At 37.4% G+C, this 22,703-nt stretch overlaps 1 protein-coding gene across 1 annotated transcript in view; it reads left to right on the forward strand.

Moving 5' to 3' along the window:
• Atad2b (ATPase family AAA domain containing 2B) overlaps positions 1–22,703 on the forward strand; it is a 133,309-nt gene that overhangs the window by 51,879 nt on the left and 58,727 nt on the right. Inside the window, exons 16-17 of the mRNA XM_032909186.1 lie at positions 2,995–3,306; positions 7,623–7,755. Coding sequence (XP_032765077.1) covers positions 2,995–3,306; positions 7,623–7,755 — 445 coding nt within the window. The remainder of the gene's footprint in view (positions 1–2,994; positions 3,307–7,622; positions 7,756–22,703) is intronic.

A 22,703-nucleotide genomic window follows, 5' to 3' on the forward strand; every position in this document is an offset into this window, starting at 1 on the left:
GTTGGTCTTTAAAGGTATTTACAATGTAATGTCTTACTGGACTGAAACTTTTCTTGCTTTCCCTCTTTTTATGGGGTGGCAGGCAGTATGTATGAAATATGTTTATATATCATTGGCTTCTTGGAGAGTTGAATAAAATTCCTTTGAAATAAAATGATTGTGTGTTCAATTATGGCATTTGTTTCATTTAAGAAACCTGTTCATGTTAAGAGTACTCAAATGCAGGGCTTCGAGTAGGAATAGAACAGTAATAAATTTTAAATTCATTTTGACTATTACTATATACCCTAAATATGTTTTAACATGTATGGTTTCAGTTCAGTGAGATATATGCCTAATAAAAGGTTATGCAGTCTTGATGAATATCTGCAAGGATAGTTGGCCTTTTATTGGCTACGGACTTGTAACTTTTACCTTGAAATAGCTTGGAGGTTTTTGCATTCATATCAGGTATTCTTTTTAAGTAATAAATACATTTCATAAAAAGCTGGTGTCAAGAAAATTTATACAAATAATAGTTTACAATTAATAAAAAGGATTAGTATTTTTTCTGTTTATTTTCAGTGAGACGTTTAAAACAATGAAAACGTATCTATGAAATATCTATATCTGGGGTCTTCATTTTGTTTGTAATTGGTTTTTAAGAAAGCCTCAAAAATTTTGACCGTTGTTTCTAATCTAATCCCTTTATAGTTATATTTTCAATCTTCACAAAAATTGTAGCTTAATAATCACATGAAAAAACACTTTTCTTTGCTTCACTCTGTTAGTGTAGAGCAGTGCTTAGGAGTGGTGATCTGGGATTTGAAAAGGGACGCTTTTTAAAGAAAAGCGTATCAACTCTTAACTCTCCAGGTTGTATTATTATTTCATTATCATCTGTTTCCTAAGCCAGAACCCTCATGAGAATGCAAGTTGTGCTATCAATTATAGTGGGCAAAGCCCTGCCTAGGATCCTGGCCAGTGTTTATCCAAAGCAGAGCCATTTTGGCCATGATTCGGATGCACCTTAATTCAGTATTTGAATCTAGTGAAGCATATATTAAGTGAAGGCCTCTCAACTTTTTTATGCATCAGAGTAATTTCTAAATTTTTCTCAGAATATATACTTAAAAATTTAAACTCTCAGAGAGTAGTTCACTGTTGTGAGGCCTGAGAGTTTGTATTTATTCTGGTGATTTTTTTTTTTTTTAAATTGAGAACCAGAGATACAGGCCAGTAACTTTCTCACAAGCAGATAGAGAAAATATTTTTTCTTTTTCTTTTCTTTTTTTTTTTTTTTGGTCTATTGATTGTGATTATCCACTGAAAATTAAAAAATGGGGTCTGTTATTGTTAATAAATTCAATTTTGTGGACTCACTTAGGAAAGAATGAATAGTATATTGCCATTGTACATAGTTAACATGTTATTATGGCAAGCACAGTGCTTTACATTCTTGGAGAATGTGTGATAATCCTGTAGTTGCTGTTGCATCTCGCCGGCCTCTGAACTTTTCCTGTTAACTTGAGCTGCTGTTGTAAAGAGGACCATTGCATGTTCATTAACCGTGCAGACATTTATCAGAAATATAAATATGGTTCTTATTTGATGATGGTAGTTTATTTTTATTTTTACAAAATTCATGTACTTGTGATTATTTTCCTCTTTATAATGTTACAAAAGTGTTCTGTACTCATTTTGTTGAAATAGTATAACTGTATGTTAAAGAAAAATGTACTTAAAAATGTATTAATGGAGAAGTATAAAATAGAAGACCACAACAATTATTCTGAAGATTTGGGAGATAGATCGTTATAATATTTATGCTTAATCTACAGTTTTTGAGGCAAATTCTCACAGATTATAAACTCATGAGTCATTTTTTTCTTTTGTAAGCACCATTTCCATTTTGGCATTTATAAGCTGCATAAAGTCAATGTGAAGTGTGGAGGGAAAGGTAAACTCACTAGTGGTCCCTGAGTGTAAGGCACAGTGTTCTACAGTTTGTTCAGAAGGCTCCCCCTGCTGGTGTACTGATAAGGACGACCAAGTGAAGTTTAATTTAGTTGCTCACAGTTTCCTGTAAGCAACAATCTTTGGCTAATATGAAGGGTTTTTTTTGTTTGTTTTTCCCTTTCTGTTTTTCCCTTTTGTGACATGGGTCTTTAGCAGATCATGTTTTTAAAATGTATGTTTTATGGAAGTAAATAGGTATATAATGAAAGTCACTGTGGGAAACGCTGTAAATTTTCTTTCCCCCCACTCTGGGCTGTAAATTTTCTTTCCCCCCACTCTGGGCGGTCGTTACTGAAAGAGGAGACGCGAGGAAGAGAGGAAAGGTTTTAGTCTTCATTGCTCTAGTGGCTGTGGAGCTGCTGGGTGAATCACAGCCGAATCACAGTGTTTTGGATATTTGCTTGTTAACGACTGTTGCACTGTGCTTAGGTCTGATGGTAAATTGCAAGTTTTTGAAGATTCTCCTGATACATTCCTTTGTACTACCTTTTCATATGTGTTTAGGAAGTTAGTAATATTAGAAAGAATAAGCCAGGAGTGGTGGTACACACCCGTAATCATAGGTACCTGCAGGCCAGGGCAGGGGGCCTGGGCAGTTTAGCAAGATTTGGTCTCAAAATAAAATGAAAGAAAGACGAAGAATGTTGCACAGTGGTATATCGTGAGGATAAAGTACTCATTAAGGTTGCTTATGAAAGACTGAAATGTAGATGTAATTCAGTGGGTTTTGACACATAATACGGGACTTTTTTTATATTAATGTTATTAGCTTATATTTTTGTTAATTTAAAATACAACATTTTTAGTCATAAATATGTATTAGTCCTTAATTGAACAGTTATGTTAGGTGATTTTATTAAAGAGTTCATTTTAATTTTGCCATTAAAATAGTACATAACTACTGATTATTCTGATAGAAATATATATATTATCAAACTATACTGATCTTTGGAAGAATTAAGTTAATTTTGTTGCTTTTCTCGTTTTCTGCATTAGGCTACTGTGGAGCTGACATCAAGGCCCTGTGTACTGAAGCTGCCCTGATTGCCCTTCGCAGGCGCTACCCTCAGATCTATGCTAGCAGTCATAAACTGCAGCTGGATGTTTCCTCAATAGTGCTCAGTGCCCAAGACTTCTCCCATGCAATGCAGAACATTGTGCCTGCTTCCCAACGTGCTGTGATGTCTTCAGGACAGGCGCTGTCCCCCATCATAAGGCCATTGCTAGAAAGAAGTTTCAACAACATCTTAGCAGTCCTGCAAAAAATATTTCCTCATGCAGAAATAAGCCAGAGTGACAAGAAAGAAGGTACTGTAAACTATTCTTTTCTATTGTGAAAATAAGAAAAATCATGTTCTTCATAAGATTAGTTAGAACTTATCTATTTCACTTATCACTGAACACTTAAGAACTCACATGTTGCCCGGAAATGGTGGTTGCCTGGTAGATGTTCATTCACTCTCAATATAGGGGTGTTACTATACTTAGAATGTTGACTATAATAATAATAGCTTATATTTATAGTGTTTGCATAAATTATCATTCATTTATCCATATATAAGTTCTGTGCGTTATGAGGAGATTGAGCTCTTTGGGTTCTAAGTAATTTGGGTAACGTAAGGTCACTCAGTAAGATTTGAGGCAGACTCAAGCTCAGGGAGCCTGTCTGCATGGCCCATGCTTCTGTAGATTCAGTTCATTTTGATGATGTTGACAGAGCACTCTTGCATTTGTGTTGATTAAAATGTGAGCTGTTGGGGTTGGGGATTTAGCTCAGTGGTAGAGCGCTTGCCTAGGAAGCGCAAGGCCCTGGGTTCAGTCCCCAGCTCCGAAAAAAAGAAAAGAAAAGAAAAAAAAAAAAAAGTGAGCTGTTGGTAAGGGAGTAAATTTCAACCTAATTGTCCATAATTTTAAATTTAATTAAGCCACAAGCCTGTACTTTGGACCTGAGATGAAATCAGAACATCATCCTAAAAATCACACATTTGGGCTGGAGAGATGGCTCAGAGGTTAAGAGCACTGACTGCTCTTCCAGAGTCCTGAGTTCAATTCCCAGCAACCACATGGTGGCTCACAACCATCTGTATTGAGATCTGGTGCCCTCTTCTGGCCTGCAGGCATACGTGTAAGCAATAATAAATCTTTTTTAAAAAATCACACATTCTCATGAGGAAAATAAAAAGAAATTTCTGCTGGAGATGAGTCGGTGAGAGGCATGCTTGCCTACTTGCCTGAGGTCCTGATTCAACTCTTAGTCCTGTGTCAGCTGGACATAATGTGCGCACACCTGTAGCACTGGAGAGTCGGAAGAGGCAAGATCAGAAGGTTCAGATTATCTTTTAAGGCCAGGTCCGCAGGACTACATGAAACCTCGTTTAATCCTCCCTCCAACCCCCCAAAAGTTTAGGTTTATGTTGAAATCAAATAAGATCCATTATGTCTGAAGGTGAAGTAGTGAGGGTTTTATTTTCTTTCTTTGTTTAATACAGGGTGTCACTGTGTATGCCTGGCAGCTTGGGTGGTCTGCCTGCTTCTGACTCTAGCTGATATTAAAGCCACGCACCTGGCATGAGATAGTGTGTTTTGGTTATTTTAATTTTATCTCAGTTCCCTCTTTACTTAGTGTGTAGCTTATACCAAATAGAAAATTGTTCAAAGAATTACAGTAACATTAATATTCATTGACATTATTTAATGAATATCAAATGAGTATATTTAGAGAATCATGAATATTATTCAGTTAGACTGTCATAAATACATTTTTTCAAAGACTAATTTTTTTTAAAGGAAAACTTTACATAGAACTCTTTGTTCCTTAAGGTTTGTTGACAGGTAGGGTGTGGACAACTAGTCCTGCGCATATCTGTGAATCAGGCTCTGTGCTGTGTTTGTGTGTGTTTGTCTGTGGTAGGTATGTGTAGCACTGGTTGATATTTAAACTTATAACAATCCTGTCTTATTCTCCTGAGTGCAGATATTACAGATAGGTGTCATCACTCTTGATTATCTTATGATTTTTATAATTGGGGACACACAGATATCTTTACCTAAAACTTTGAAAGAAAAAAAAACCAAACCATTTGTTCTTTTAAGAGAATATAGAGGCTCCACAAGAAGAACAATGGAGTCAACTAACCTGGGCCCTTGGGGTTCAGAGACTGAACCATCAACCAAAGAGCATATAAGGGCTGGACCTAGGCACCCCAGACATGTGCTACAGACATACAGCTTGCTGGTTCTCCCAGCAACTGGAGCAGGGGCTGTCCCTGACTCTTTTGCCTGCCTGTGGATCCTGTTCCCCTAACTGGGCTGTCTTGACTTGTCTCAGTGGGAGAGGATGTGACTTGATGATGTGCTAGGGTGGTTGAGACCTGGACAAGGTGGGGGAGGGGCATGTGGGGGTGATGAGTGCCATCAGAATGTAAAATGAAAAAAAAATTACTTATTGTGGAGATTTTTGATATTCTTTTTCTCCATTTGAGAATTTTCATTTTATGGCATTGTTCTCCTTTTCATAGACTTTTATTTTTGTTAGTGCAAACTATGCTTTACTTCCAGCCAACAAAACTAAGTTGCATGTATTAGTGGGATAACAACTACATTTTATTCATGCTATAAATAATTTCATTACTTTATATGTATTTTCTAGTTTATTTTATTCTTTAATATTTTTCCTTAGACCTGTATTCTTGGCTTGTTTGTGACATTATCACCCAAAAGATCTCCTAATAGGTTGAAAACTATTAGTTTTACTGTTTAGCTTTTAAAAGCCACTGCTGACTCTTCTTACTTGAGTAATTCTGTATCTCCTCAGTTTTTTTCTGTTTCCTTTTTGTATATGTGTGTTAGCCATGTTTGTTATGGTGTGTGGGTGCACATGCATATTGGTGTGTGTACTTTTGGAGCATGGTGTAGATGTCAGGGATCCTCCTTACTTGTACTTCACCCAATTCACTGATTCAGAGTCCCAGTCAAACCAGAGCCTGTCCTCCAGTCTTGGTAGCCAGCTTGCTCTGTATATTTTGTTTCTGCTTTCCAAGACAGAGATTATAGGAGGGCTGTCAAACTCACATAGTATTTATGTGGTTTCTGGAGCTCTGAACTCATGGTAAGCACTTTAACTACTGAGCCATTTCCCCAGCCCTGTGTCTTACTTTATACAGCATTCTATTCTTTTGTTTTAGAAGTATATGATATATTTCTTTCCTATCTCCCTACTTCCTTCCCTCTTTCTTTTCTTCTTCCTTTCCCTTTCCTTCCCTCCCCTCCCATCCTCTCTCTGCTTCCCTTCCCTTCTCCTTCCTTCCTTGGAACCTTGACTTGGGGTCTTACTATGTTCCAGTCTCTGAGTAGCTGACATCACAGGTGTGTTGTCGTATTGTGTGTGACCAAAGTTGATTTCTGCCGATATCGGTTCTTTATCAGCTAAACGTAGAGCACTGTATTTATTCACTGAACTGGCACTTCTCATAGACATGTATGTGATATATGCGCTAATACTTAAGTTCTGGAAAAGTATTGTGTTCTCAGTAGAAATTTTAGTTACAGTTACTTCACTGAGTAATAATCTTCAGGCCCATAGAAGAAGTAATGCTACTTGAATGGGTGTGCTTTCACTCTGAGTCAATAACTATCTAGCTCTGTGTTTGTTTGTTTGTTTGTGTCTGTGGGTGTGTGTACTTGAGGGAAGGTGCCTGCAGAGACCAGAGGGGCTGGAGTTTGATGGAGGCCCAGCCACAGGCAGTGGTGAGCTGCTTGATGCGGGCGCTGGGCTATGAGCTTGGGTCCTCTGCAGGGCAGTGTGCAGAGGACATAGATTTATTCTTACATATGGTTATGTGTCTGTGTCAGTGTATGCTGTGCATTGAATCCTCTGGTGCTAGAATACAGGTGGTTTTTAGCTACTTGACAGATGGGTGCTAGCCACTCTGGTCCTCCAAGAGCAGCAAGTGCTTATAACTGCTGAACCATCTCTCCAGCTTCCCCAATTTTTCTTTTTCTTCTTTTCTTTTAAAAATTAATTAACTAATTCATTTATTTTTAAGAAAGGATTTCACTAGGTAGCCTTGGCTGGCCTAGAACTTGATATATAGATCAATCTGGCCTTGAACTGACAGAGATCCACCTGTCTCTTTTTTCCAAGATAAAAGTACTCCCTCCTACCCTAATGTTACGTTAATTAGGCACATTTTTCATTGAAACATGAGGTCATTTAAAGAGAGCGGGTCAGTTTTTCCCCCCAGTTTGCTTATTGTTGTTTTTGTAAGAAGAGGCTTTTGCTCAGCTGCCTGAATGGGATATAAAATGGGCTGGTTTGGTTCAAATTGAACTCACAGGGCCTGTTTTATGAGGGCACCATTTTCTTTCCCAGACTGTTAGTCAGCTGTCTCCCAAATTACAGTTCATACTAAGTGTGAATAATTTATAAATGTGATAGAATCATGCTACTTATATTTATAAATTAGAAAAATACTACAGTGCCATCATTTTGCCTGTATAATCTGTATTTTTGCTAGATAGTGTATTAGATGATGTCACTTGATTTTAACCCATTTTCTTTGTCTTTTAGCATTCTTATTATGTGAGTTTAAAGGACTTGGGATTCTTGTGTTTTCTTCTGACAGATGTAGAAAATCTGATTTTAGATGATAGTGAAGATGAGAATGCTTTATCAATTTTTGAGATGAATTGTCACTCGGCATCACCAAAGAAGTCCTCGCCAGCTGCTGTCAGTAAACCTTATCTCCACTTTATGATGTGAGTAAGCTAGAATGGCTTTTCCACCTTATGTTTTTAGAACACAGTGCATTTTGCTGGTTATTATATTCTTAAGGCAGTTTTCTTTGTTTGCACACAATTCAGAAAAGAGTTCACTGTGTCTGTTTTTTCGGTGTCTGGTAATAATTATATTGTTGGTCACCTAGCACCTTTTCTCAAGAAAGAGACCATCGTCGTATTGCTAATTTGTCTATGAAAAAAATGTAGTGTTATTTGTTGGTGGTTCTTTTTTTTTTTTTTTTTTTTTTTTTTTTTTTTTTTTTTTTTTTTGGTGGGGAAAGTTTATTACCTTTGGAAACCAACTCATTGTCCCTGGTTTATTGCTTTTATTTGAACTAAAATGGACAGTTAAGAAATATTTACCACCTCCCATGGTACATTAACTTGTGATAAGTTTTAGATGGTTTAGAAACTCCAAAGCTACTAAAGAGATTTTAAATTAGAAATTGCTCAGTAATTAAATAACATTTTGATTCTTAACAGAGCATTAGTTTACTTCTGTAATTCGAGGTTTCCTGGTTTTCTACTTACCTTTATCTTTTTACTGTCTGTGGTATAGTGCAAATGTAATTGTAAATTAAGAGACCAAGTAATTTTCAAACACTAAAGTCTCACTACTCCATTTGCATAATTAGTGCTATAGTTAAAGGACTCAAGTTTCATTCAGGTAGATTTAATAGACCTTGTGTTAAGAAGACTGCAGTATGTGTCCTCTTTTGTTCTTCCTCTTTCTCTTTTTCTTTTACTTTTTTTTTTTAAAAGACATAGTCTACTTTGTACCTTCATCTGACCTATAACTAACTCACTTTGTAGTTAGTGCAGGCTTGCCCAAACTTTGTTAATCTTCCTACTTAGCCTTCAAGTGCTGGGATCACAGATGTGAGTTACCATGTTTGGGTGGATTAGTGTTCTTTCAAGTAAGTTTTAAGAAGTATTTTGAACAAATTTAAGCCTTTGGGCTGAATTAAAGTTTCTCTCTTGTAGATGGTAATGATGAAATGTTGATTTGACTGTACGCATCGTTAACTCTTTGTTGTTGATCATGTTTTAAAAGTGAGCTTAAATGTCTTCCATCTACTTTCTTTTCCTTGATGTATTTCTTTCCTTCAGGAAGTTCCTTGTCTTCATTTCCACACCCTTCCCTCTCTGCTTGTAGGAAAACTTTCGTAGACATCACTAGCTTTTTGTTAGTCTGTTTTGTTGATAGTTACAGGAAAACTAAATACTTTTCTCTGCTTTTTTCCCAACTAGCGTGTCTTCATGTATGTGGGTTGCTCAGTTTTTTAGTTTAAATTTGAATTATACATTAGCAGAAATAAAAAATTGTCAGTCTTTTATTTCAGTGTTGTAAGGTAGATCCTGCCAATGAAGGGACACAGAAGTTTGTTCCCGCTGCTACATTTGTTTGCTGTTTGCTGTTAGGATTATTCTGCTATTGGTTTCTTGTGTGCCACTGGCCAGCTCATTGGTTTATCCCAGCTTTTCTAAGAAGAATTTGTTTAATTTCAGCTTCCTTTACACAGCTATTTTAGTTTACCAATTGGGTTCTTTTCTAGAGCAAGTTCTCCACCCCCTTTTAAAGGGAGGAGGCCTTAAACTCACTGTGATGCTAAAGCTGGCCTTGAAGTTCTCTTCCTGCCTCTACTGCCCCTGTGCTGGAGTAATGGGTACCAGGCACCATGCCTGGCTCCATGCTTTTTGTTTTAGTTACTTCAGTGGTTTATCTCTTTATTCACTCATTCAAAACATTTTCTGTTTTGTTTTGTTAGCTATGCCCAGAATTATTTTTGATGTTAAAACCCAGATACCATTTACTTTAGTCTGAAGAAATGTTTATTATTGGTATTGGCTGTGTGTTTCATGCAAGTAAAGTTTCTTCTGCGAAGTGCAGGAAAGCCTTAGAGGATGTTTAGTCACAATTAATGTTCCAGTGAGAAAGCAGGGATGGCATTAGCACCCGAAACTTGCAGCCAACTAGATGTGTGCTGTGTACATAGGCCATGCATTTGTGTTGTGTTATGAACAAGGAGACTGAAGCATGTGTAACTTAAAAGTCCAGGAGGTTTTTCCCAGTAGATTTTAGGCCCAGGCTCTGTGCTTTTTGTGTCCTGTGATTTCCCACTATCCCCTAAATTGATTATGTGCCTTATTTGTTATTTTGTTTCTTTTGAGATAAGATTTTGTTGTGTAGCCCTGTCTAGTTTAAATTCACCATTTACCCCCAGATTGACCATAAACTTGAAACAGTCCTCTTGACTCAGCCTCCCAAGTGCCGTCTTCAAGTTTATTTTTGAGCTTGATTGATAATTACATTTTCATTGGGTGACTTGGCCATATGACTTTTTTCAAGAAGCATACAGATGAAAATAAAGGTTTTTAGCAAGGAGTGTATATAGATTTTGCTTTTGCTTTCTGTTTGAGTAGCATGTGTTAGTAGCAAGGTCAATGCAGAAGAAGGCAGTTGGGCCTTATTGTCAGGTTTCACAAAACAGTGCCAAAGTCTGTCTTTTAGAGTTAAGAAAAACTGTATGTCAGTAGTTTAGCACTGCGGAAGAGAAATATGTATGGGTGAAAATAGACTTTTTCCCCCTTCCTTTATATTACCACTGGAGATTGGAAACAGCTTTCTGTTTCACAAATGAAAATAGCTTTGTTTTTTTTTTCGGATTATAAAGTTAATATACTCTATAAAAAATTCAAGTAATAAAGAAGAACATAAAAGGAAAGTTAAGAATTAAACCCTTAGCAGCTGAAGGTAATATTTCTTTTAGTTTTGTGACCACTCTTTCATATTCTATTTATGCACATGATAAGACCTATGCATTATTTCTAACCACAAGTTAGTATAACTTGCTTTTAAAATATTTTTATTTATATTTGTATGTGTGTACTAAATGTGCGTGAATGCCTGCAGAGGCCAGAAGAGTGTTGGATCTCCTGGAGCTGAGTGCTGGGAGCTGAACTCAGTTCCTCTGGAAAAGCAGCCAGTGCTTTGAACTCCTGGGCAGATTACCAGCACTGTGATTTATATTGTTTTTATCCATTATTCTGGGAATGTAATTTCATACTAGGATATGTTTAATGTTCTTCTAAGATTTCTACATACAGGGCTAGGGAGTGACTCAGTTGGTAAAGTGCTTCATTGTAAGCCCAAAGGTCTGGTCTCCAGCACCCATGTAAAATACTGGGCAGAGCAGCATGCACTGTGATCTCAGCTCTGACCAGGTGGAGGTGCACAGTTCCTCAGAGCTCTCTAGCTAGTTAGCTAAGCCTAATTGGCAAGTCTTAGAATCCAGCGAGAGACGCATAAAACAAGATGGAGACACATGCATTCACATGCACCACACACATACTCGTTCACACATATTCACACAGGAATTAAACATTTGAGTCATACATAATTTTTCAGCTGGGCATGGTGGCTGTTTTACTTAGGGTTTCCGTTGCTGTGAAGAGACAGCATGACCATTGTAACTCTTAATTGATGCTGGTTTACAGTTTAGAAGTCTAGTCCATTATTGTCATAGCAGGAAGCATGGTGGCATTCAGGTACATACAGTGTTGGAGAAGGAGCTGAGAGTTCTAACTCTTGATCCACAAAACCTTAAAGCCCACCTCCATCCACAGTGACACACTTTGTCCAAGAAAGCCACACTTACTCCAATAAGGCCATAACTTTTAGCGGTGCCACTCCCTATAGCCAAGCATTTAAACACATGAGTCTATGAGGGCCATTCCTATGAAAACCACCACAGTGGTACATGCCGTTAATTTCAGCATATGAGAGGAGGAGGCAGAAGGTCTCTGTGAATTCAGAGCCAGCCTGGTCTACATAGGGGACTTCAGGACAGCCAGGACCTCACAGAGAAACCCTATCATGAACAAAAACAAACAGTGTGTAATTGTTTAGATGTTTCACCATTTATAGACTTTTATATAATCTGAAGTTTTTGGTAATCATTTTTAAAAACAATATTGCCCTAGACATCTTTGTAAGTATATATCTTTATACCATTATGTCATACAGAACTTCAGGTAAAATTTAAAAACAGGGAGTTGGGGATTTAGCTCAGTGGTAGAGCGCTTGCCTAGCAAACGCAAGGCCCTGGGTTTGGTCCCCAGCTCCGAAAAAAAGAAAAAGAAAAAAAAAATTTAAAAACAGATCTGTGTCTAAGGGATTTTTGCTTAAAATCTTGATGTAAGTGACTGAGTTGTTTTGTAGAAATATTGAGCCTTCAGAGCTCCCAGGGACTAAACAACCATCCAAAGTATACACATGGACAGACCCATGGCTCCAGCTGCATATGCAGCAGAGGATGGCCTTGTTGGGCACCAATGGGAGGAGAGGACCTTGGTCCTGCTGAGGCTGGACACCTCCCACCCTCCTTAGGGGAATGTCAGGGCAGGGAGGCAGGAAGGAGTGGGTGGATGAGTGGGGAAACAACCTCATAGAAAGGGGAAGGGGGATGGTATAGGTGGGTTTATGGACGGGAAACTGGGAAAGGGGATAATATTTGAAATGTAAATTTAAAAATTCAATAAAAATGTTTAAAAAAACTATAGATGTATGAGGCAATACTTTAAAGAAGTTAATAAAACAGCTGGATAGCAAAAAAAAAAAAAAGAAAGAAAAAGAAAGAAAGAAAGATTGAGCTACTTCTGTTTTCTACTCCCATGTGTGAGGTGCTGTCTTCTTACTTTTGTTAATTTTGAGCCATTTTACTCTTCTCTGGCAGTGCTAGGCAGGGAAGCCAGGGCTTTCATGCACCCTGAGGCAAATGTTCTACTACACAGACACACCTCTAGTTCTGCTTTTCAGTATCCAGTTACGTGAATTACTGACCGGGCAACTCCGAAGCACTTGAGCCATGAACTTACTCTTCATGCATTCATGCACTCACTCAGCATTTTGTGAAGGATGGACAGAGGATAAGCATTGTTAAAACACGTAGAGAATGGAAAGAGATAAATGCGCCTTTCTTTGGTGGTGGTATAAGTCATAGAATATTTTTGAACCTATTTTGGCATATTTAGACCTGCCAGAAAATTAGTGCTTTTTTCTTCTGCATTCTGCCTAACTGTAAGGATACCAGTTTTCCCACTGTCTCACTAAGAATTGCAATTAAAATTAGTTTTTACTTTGTTTATCTGGCAGATAAAATATTTGTTAAGTAATTTCTTAGTTCCTGTGTTAATGATAGCAACTTCCTTCTCCAGCCAAATCCTGCTTCCAACTCCGACCAGCTGCTGTTTTTTTTTTTTTTTTTTTTTTTCTGTTCTTAAGCATTTTATTGTTAAGTTCTCCCCATATTTAGGACTTCTCTACCCCAGATAGTATTTTGCATGGAGATTTTTTTTTTTATTAACTTGAGTATTTCTTAAATACATTTTGAGTGTTATTCCCTTTCCTGGTTTCCGGGCAAACATCCCCCTAATCCCTCCCACCAAGACTTGGGAGCCACACTCCATTTAGTTTCTCAGCCAAAATTTGACACCATCCTTTATGCATTCTTCCTGTTATTTAGTCATCACTAAAGTCCTTTGATTTGTTTTTCTCATTAAATCAGCTTCATTTCAGGGCACTTCTGTCCTCCTTTCTCTGCTCAGATTCTTATTTAGCCTGTCATTAACATATCATACCTGGGTTTCAGTAAGAGGTCCTTCTGTGATCTTTTCCCCATTTGCCTTCTATCAAGTCCTTCCTTCACATGATGATATGCTGAACTAGAATTAGGCTTTAAAATGTGTTCACTTGTCCCTCTGCAGCTCATGGATGCTAAAACCTGTGAGCGCTCAAGTCTTGTATGTTAAAAAAAAATCTAACATTTACACATAACCCTTCAATATCTTCTCATGGTTTATATCATTTGTCAGTTGCTTATAATTTCTAAAATAATGTAGGTGCTATTTCAGTAGTTGTTGCACTGTGCTATTCAGTGACTAATAAAAGAAAAAAAGTTTGACATGTTCAGTATAGGACCATTTTCTCCTGCAGTGTTCGGGTGGATTCCATGGGTATGGACACTGTGGATGTGGGAGCCCAGCTGCATGAGATATGAGATGCGGACATTCCTACAGCCATGCTTTCTTATTGTCTTTAGTGTAAATTCACACTTGAACACGGTCTGTATAGTTTGACTGTCCCTCCCCTTTTCCCAACCCCATTACTTTATCTCTTCATTGCCCGGTAGTGGAAGAGAAGCTGCCATCATAACTTAAATCAGCTGCTTCAGTAGAGCCCCTTGTCATTTGCTTATCATGTTTTTTTCTTTCATATAATTCATTCTGCCTCTGATCTATTTTGATTTCTGCGATTATATCATTTTCTCTGGAAAACCTATATATACTAATTGGGATCTCCCTTAGTTATATTAAAGAACAATACTTGTTAATTATACATAAATGCAGTTTGTGTATTTCCAGTTTGACCAAATACCATCCATCTTGGACTCTGATAATAGTGGTGTTTAGTTTCTTGGAGTAAGATATTCAGCATTATAAACAGCCTACAGTAATTAGATAATTAAACATTAAATTTATTACCTTCTATTTTCCCTTTGATGTCTGTGTAAGTGCTTTTTCCATGAAGGTAGGTTTGGGTGACATTTTATTTTTTTTGTTATGCTATGTACACAAACTCTTTGGACAGTAAAAATTATTCCGATTTTTTTTGTTTGTTGAGATAAGTGCTTATTAGCCCAGGTGCTTGGACCTTGCCATCCTCCTGCTGCAGTATGTTTAACCATGCCTTGCCTATTTTTGTTTATGGTAAAATCTTTATCTCATTGCTTTATGGTTTATCTCATTGATTGCTTTATGGTTCAGATTATAATTTTTTGAGTTATTAATGTTTTTAGATTAAAATTTATTGTGGCTGGATGTGTGGCTTAATGTTAGAACGCCTGTCTAGAATGCTTGAGCCTCTGGATTTGATCCCTGTTATGTGTACTGTATTAGGCTGAGAAGATGACTCAGTGGGTAAAAGCATTTGTTATGAAATATGAGTATCTGAACTTGAGTTCCTAAAACTCATACATTAAAAAAGAAAAGCTGGTATGGCTGTGTATACCTACACATCTTTTGGCATTAGGAGAAGAAAACAGATAGATTGGGGGCTAGCCAACCTGGCTAAAATGGTGAGCTTTCGGTTTGGTGAGAGACCTTGTCTTAAGGCCATTGATAGAGAGTGATAAAACAATAAGATTCCTGACATCTTCCTCTGGCTTCTGCATGCTACATACCACTTACATACACCCTCAAACATGTATGTAAATATACAAAAAATGAAGATACATATAGAATATTTACATATGGAAATTTTGTCTTTATTTTTAGGTCATACTTTTTTTTTTACGCTGTGAAATGGGACTCTAGGTGCCCTGTATTTGGAAACTTAGGGCCCATTATTATTAAATAATTGTGCTGCTTTTCTTTGAAAAAGTTTTATAGATTATTTATATTTTATGTTTTGCCTATGTGTATGTATGTACACCACATGTGTGCCCATTAAAGTCAGAAGAAGCATTCAGATTGTCTGGATCTGAGTTGTAGACAGTTGTAAGCCACCATTATGGTGCTGGGAATGGAAGCTTGTTCTCCTGCAAGAGTGATACATGTTCTTAACTACTGAGCCATCTCTCCACCCCATGTGTTGCTGCTCTTGTATAAAATTCTTCAATTAATGTAATGTGATTTGTTTCCTGGGATACCCATTTTGTTTCCTTATTCTGTGTCTTTATATGTTCATCTGCGCGCAGGTCACTCTCAGGAGCCATTGACTCTGATTTTTTTCTTTTTTTCTTTTTCTTTTTTTTTTTTAAAAGAAGACTAGATGGACTTACTGCATGCCAGTGAGCCACAGGGATTTTCCTGTTTCCATTTTGTGCTGGGGTCACAAACCCACATCACTTACATTTTTTTAAAATTGGGTTCTAGGACTTGAATTCAGGTCCTAATCCAATGCCAAGCAGTTCACTGATTAATTTCCCAGTCCTGTTCTGTATTTGTTTTGTATAATCTACTTTCTTCTAATTGATATTTATAACATGCTTTCATATTTGCATGTCACATCATAATGTAGTATGAACTTGGTTTTTGCAACCATATAGACCTGAGTAAGACTCACTGTTTTTGTTTATTTGATTTATGTTTCTAGTATTCAAATCCTGGATCTTTTGAATGGCAGACTTTGCATTGAGCTGTATGTTGATCTCCTGAATGGGAGTTTGAACTCTGCCTTCCTTTTGTACTATCATATACCTAACTGCTCTGAGCTTTGGTTTTCCAATTTGCTTAATAAAATGAAACTATATATTTTCTAGAATTCTTAGGAAAGTTGAGGTCATAGGTGATAGCTCACACATGTACTCTCAGGACTTGAAAGCTGAATGAAGCAGCATTGTGAATTGGAGACTCTCATGGGCTACACAGTGAGACTCTTAAAACTACACAATTGAGAAATATAGCTATATGAAACTCGTGTTATCAAAGTGTTTGATTTAAATTAGCATATTTCCCCACATTTCTTGATGTTCTTATAATTTTAGATAATGTTGAGAATAAAGTTTAGTTTTTCTCTCCCAAATTCTGTAGGATTTTTATTAGAGCTTATCAGATATGTAAAGTAAAGCACAAATGTTTTGTTGTGATTGGTATTTTCATGTATTGGTTTGTGTTGGCTGGATTTCATGCTTCTTTCTAAGGTTATTTGCTCTAGTTTGTGTTACCTTTTATATTGATTTTGCAATTGTGAGTAGGATCTCTCTTTATTGTTTGCTTTTTTACATTGGTCAAGGAGCATAGTAAACCTGGTTTCTCTTTTTCTGCCTTTTGTCTTGTTTGGTAGTGTCTAATAGCACTAGTGATTCTCTTGTATTTAGTGATTTGGCATTTCCTTTAGAGAAAGCAGGTTTTCCTCCATTTCTTTCCATGCTTTTTATTATTTTTCTTTATGCTTTGCGCGTTGTCTTAGAGTTTGCAGTATTGCAGTGAATAGATAGATCTGTTTTATTTGAAAAGATTTTACTTTATGTTTGTGTGTGTCTGTCTGTGCATCTGTCCACAAGTGTGTGCAGGTTCCCACGGAGCCCAGAAAAGGCTCAGCAACGTACGGGTGGCTGGGAGTTGCTTGTTGTAGTTGCTGGGAAGCGAGCTCATGGATTTTGCAAGAATGATATGCACTCAACCTCTGAGCCAACTTTTTAGCCTTCTAATTTATTTATTTAGTTGTAATAGAAAATATTGAAAATAAAAATTAGATTTGCTTTAATATATTTTTATTTTCTAGTGTGTTTCATAACATGTTACATTAGGGCAAGAGCTGTTAGTATTTATTGTAACAAAACCCAAAATTACCATCTTTGAAATTTGTTTTTATTGAAACACTTTTCCCCACTCCACTGGGTACTTTATAAAGATTACAACTTTAACAAGTAGACAGGCTGGGATGCCAAGGTACTGATTTCTGATAAGGGCCTGAAATCCATCTGGCCTCTCCTCCAGGATGGTACCCTGAAGACTCTGTCTCCTTACATGGCAGAATACACTAACAAGACCAGCTCATTCTCCTGATCCCTTTATAAAGCTTTATTCTGAGACCGTTTCTCAGTGTGTGTCCCCGACTAGCCAGGAACTCGCTGTGTAGACCAGACTGTCCTCAAAACTCACAGAGATTCTCCTGCTTTTGCTTTCACAGTGCTAGGACTAAAGATAGGGGCTACCATGTTTAGCTTAAAGACTCTTTATCTTCATGATATAGTCACCTGTTAATTACCCTATCTTTTGGTACTATCACAGTAATTAAGTTTCTTTTTTTCCCCACTGAAATCCATTTGGTTCTAACACAGATCTAAGAGTTGCCATGCTTTTTTTCTTATTATTGGATATTTTTTTTATTTACATTTAAAATGTTATTCCCTTTTCTGGATTCCTGCCCATAAGCCCCCTATCCCCTCCCTCCCCTTCTTCTATAAGGGTGTTCCCCTTCCAATCCATTTCCCTTTCCCCCCTAACCCCCGACATACCCTTACACTGGAGGTCCAACCTTGGCAGACCAAGGGCTTTCTCCTCCCATCCATGCCCAACAAGGCCATCCTCTGCTACCTATGCAGTTGGAGCCATGGGTGAGTCCATGTATAGTCTTTGGGTAATGGTTTAGTCCCTGGGAGATCTGGTTGGTTGGCATTGTTGTTCTTATGGGGTTGCAAGCCCCTTCAGCTCTTTCAATCCTTTCTCTAATTCCTCCAACGGGGACCCTGTTCTCAGTTTGCTGCTAGCAGTTGCCTCTGTATTTGACATGTTCTAGCTATGTCTCTCAGGAGACATCTACATCCGGTTCCTGTCAGCATGCACTTAGCTTCATCAATCTTGCCTATTTTTGGTGGCTGTATATATATGGGCCACATGTGGGGCAAGCTCTGAGTGTCCATTCCTTCAGTCTCTGCTCCAAACTTTGCCTCCATATCCCCTCCTATGAATATTTTTGTTCCCCCTTTTAAGAAGGGGTGAAGCATCCATACTTTGTTCATCCTTCTTCTTGAGTTGCATGTGGTCTGTGGATTGCATCTTGGGTAATTCAAGCTTTTGGGCTAATATCCATTTATCAGTGAGTGCTTACCATGTATGTTTTTCGTGATTAGGTTACCTCACTCAGGATGATATTTTTCTAATTCAATCCATTTTCCTACGAATTTCATAAAGTCATTGTTTTTGATAGCTGAGTAATATTCCATTGTGTAGATGTACCACATTTTCTATGTCCATTCCTCTGTTGAAGGGCATCTGGGTTCGTTCCAGCTTCTGGATAATATAAATAAGGCTGCGATGAACATAGTGGAGCATGTGTCTTTGTTATATGTTGGAGCATCTTTTGGGTATATGCCCAGGAGAGGTGTAGCTGGGTCCTCAGGTAGTGGAATGTCCAATTTTCTGAGGACCCTCCAGACTGATTTCCAGAGTGGTTGTACCAGTTTTCAATCCCACCAACAATGGAGGAGTGTTCCTCTTTCTCCATGTCCTCACCAGCATCTGTTGAGTTTTTGATCTTAGCCATTCTGACTGGTGTGAGGTGGAATCTCAGGGTTGTTTTGATTTGCGTTTTCCTGATGACTAAGCATGTTGAGCATTTAGGTACTTCTCAGCCATTCGATATTCCTCAGCTGAGAATTCTTTGTTTAGCTCTGTACCCCATTTTTAATAATCCTAACTAATAGGATTATTTATTATTAAAAATAATAATCTAACTCCTTGAGTTCTTTGTGTATTTTGGATATTAGCCCTCTATCAGTTGTAGGATTGGTAAAGATCTTTTCCCAATTTGTTGGTTGCCGTTTTGTCCTAACAACAGTGTCCTTTGCCTTATAGAAGTTTGTAGTTTTATGAGGTTCCATTTGTCGATTCTTGATCTTAGAGCATAAGCCATTGGTGTTTTGTTCAGGAAAGTTTCCCCGGTGCTCATGTGATCAAGACTCTTGCCCACTTTTTCTTCTATTAGTTTGAGTGTATTGGTTTGATGTGGAGGTCTTTGGTCCACTTGGACTTAAACTTTGTTGTACAAGGCAATAAGAATGGATCGATTTGCATTCTTCTACATGCTGACCTCCAGTTGAACCAGCACCATTTGTTGAAAATACTGTCTTTTTTTCATTGGATAGTTTTAGCTCCTTTGTCAAAGATCAAGTGACCATAGGTGTGTGGGTTCATTTCTGGGTCTTCAATTCTATTCCACTGGTCTTTTTGCCTGTCTCTGTACCAGTACCATACAGTTTTTTTTTTTAATTTATTTTTTTATTTTTTTTATCACTATTACTCTGCAATACTGCTTGAGGTCAGGGATGGTGATTCCCCCAGAAGTTCTTTTATTGTTGAGTATAGTTTTTGCTATCCTGGGCTTTTTGTTATTCCAAATGAATTTGCAAATTGCTCTTTCAAACTCTATGAAGAATTGAGATGGAATTTTGGTGGAGATTGCATTGAATCTGTAGATTGCTTTTGGCAAAATGGTCATTTTTACTATATTAATTCTGCCAATCCATGAGCATGGGAGATCTTTCCATCTTTTGAGATCTTCAATTTCTTTCTTGAGAGACTTGAAGTTCTTGTCATACAGATCTTTCACTTGCTTGGTTAGAGTCACACCGAGGTATTTTATATTATTTGCGACTGTTGTGAGGGGTGTCATTTCCCTCATTTCTTTCTCAGAAATCCTATGAGTAGAGGAATGCTACTGATTTGTTTGAATTAATTTTATACCAAACCACTTTACTGAAGTTGTTTATCAAGCTTAATAGTTCTCTGGTGGAACTTTTGGGGTCACTTAAGTATATTATCATATCATCTGCAAATAGTGATATTTGACTTCTTCCTTTCCAATTTGTACCCCTTTGACTTCCTTTTGTTGTCTGATTGCACTGGCTAGGACTTCAAGTACTATATTGAATAAGTAGGGAGAGAGTGGGCAGCCTTGTCTAGTCCCTGATTTTAGTTTGATTGCTTCAAATTTCTCTCCATTTAGTTTGATGTTGGCTAATGGTTTGTTGTATATTGCTTTTACTATGTTTAGATATGGGCCTTGAATTCCTAATCTTTCTAGGACTTTTATCATGAAGTGGTGTTGAATTTTTTTGTCAAATGCTTTCTCTGATGCTTATGTGGTTTTGTTCTTTGAGTTTGTTTATATAGTGGATTAAGTTGATGGATTTCCATATATTGAATCATCCCTGCATCCCTGGGATGAAGCCTACTTGATCATGATGGATGATCATTTTGATCTGTTCTTGAATTCAGCTTGCAAGATTTTTTTTTGTGTGTGTGTGTATTTTTGCATCAGTATTCATAAGGGAAATTGGTCTGAAGTTCTCTTTCTTTGTTGGGTCTTTGTGTGGTTTAGGTATACACGTAATTGTAGCTTCATAGAAGGAATTGGGTTGTGCTCTGTCTGTTCCTATTTCGTGGAATAGTTTAGATAGTATTGGTATGAGGTCTTCTGTGAAGGGCCGATAAAAATCAGCAGTAAACCCATCTGGTCCTGGGCTCTTTTTGGTTGGGAGACTTTTAATAACTACTTCTATTTCTTTAGGAGTTATGGGGTTGTTTAGATGGTTTATCTGATTCTGATTTAACTTTGGTACCTGGCATTTGTCTAGGAAATTGTTCATTTCCTCCAGATTCTCCAGTTTTGTTGAATATAGGCTTTTGTACTAGGGTCTGATGTTTTTTTGAATTTCCTCAGATTCTGTTGTTATGTCTCTCTTTTCATTTCTGATTTTGATAATTTGGATAATGTCTCTGTGCCCTCTGGTTAGTCTGGCTAAGGGTTTATCTATCTTGTTGATTTTCTCAAAGAACCAACTTCTAGTTTGGTTGATTCTTTGTATAGTCCTTTTTGTTTCTACTTAGTTGATTTCAGCTCCGAGTTTGATATTTCCTGCCTTCTACTCCTCTTGGGTGTATTTGCTTCTTTTTGTTCTAGAGCTTTTAGGTGTGCTGTGAAGCTGCTGATGTATGCTCTCTCCTGTTTCTTTTTTTTTTTTCCAGAGCTAGGGACTGAACCCAGGGCCTTGTGCTTGCTAGGCAAGCGCTCTACCACTGAGCTAAATCCCCAACCCCTTCTCCTGCTTCTTTTTGGGAGCATTCAGAGCTATGAGTTTTCCTCTTAGCACTGCTTTCATTGTGTCCTGTAAGTTTGGGTATGTTGTGCCTTCATTTTCATTAAATTATAACAAGTCTTTAATTTCTTTCTTTATTTCTTCCATGATCAAGTTATCATTGAGTAGAGCGTTGTTCAGCTTCCATATATACGTGGACTTTTTGTCGTTTTTGTTATTGAAGACCAGCCTTAGTGCTTGGTGATCTGATAGGATGCATGGGATTATTTCAATCTTCTTGTATCTGTTGAGGCCTGTTTTGTGGCCAATTATTTTGTCAGTTTTGGAGAAGGTTCCATGAGGTGCTGAGAAGGCATATCCTTTTGTTTTAGGATGAAATGTTCTATAAATATCTGTTAAGTCCATTTAGTTCATAACTTCTGTTAGTTTCTCTATGTCTCTGTTTAATTTCTATTTCCATGATCTGTGTCCATTGATGAGAGTGGGGTGTTGAAATCTCCTACTGTTATTGTGTGAGGTGCAATGTGTGATTTGAACTTTAGTAAGATTCTTTTATGAATGTAGGTGCCCTTATATTTGGAGCATAGATATTTAGGATTGAGAGTTCATCTTGGTGGATTTTTCCTTTGATGAATATGAAGCGACCTTCCTCATCTTTTTTGATGACTTTTGGTTAAAAGTCTTTTTTTTTTTTTTTTTTTTTTTTTTTGATATTAGAATGGCTACTCCAGCTTGTTTCTTTGGGTCATTTGCTTGGAAATTTGTTTTCCAGCCTTTTACTCTGAGGTAGTGTCTGTCTTAGTCTCTGAGGTGTTTCCTGTATGCAGCAAGACGCTGTGTCCCCTTTAAGTATCCAGTCTGTTAGACTGTGTTTTTTTATTAGGGAATTGAGTCCATTGATGTTGAGAGATATTAAGGAATAGTGATTGTTGCTTCCTGTTACTTGTTGCTAGAAGTGGAATTATGTTTGTGTGGCTCTCTTCTTTTGATGTCCTTGCAAGGAGATTACTTTCTTCCTTTTTTTAGGGTGTATTTTCCGTCCTTGTATTTTAGTTTTCCATCTATTATCCTTTGTAGGGCTGGATTTGTAGAAAGATATTGTGTAAATTTGGTTTTGTCATGGAATACCTTGGTTTCTCCGTCTACATTAATTGAGAGTTTTGCTGGATATAGTAACCTGGGCTGGCATTTGTGTTCTCTCATGGTCTGTATGACATCTGCTCAGGATCTTCTGGCTTTCATAGTCTCTGGTGAGAAATCTGGTCTAATTCTGATAGGTCTGCCTTTACATGTTACTTTACCTTTTTCCCTTACTGCTTTTAA

This window comes from Rattus rattus, chromosome 7 (genome assembly GCF_011064425.1).
Source record: "Rattus rattus isolate New Zealand chromosome 7, Rrattus_CSIRO_v1, whole genome shotgun sequence".
NCBI classification, from domain to species: domain Eukaryota; kingdom Metazoa; phylum Chordata; class Mammalia; order Rodentia; family Muridae; genus Rattus; species Rattus rattus.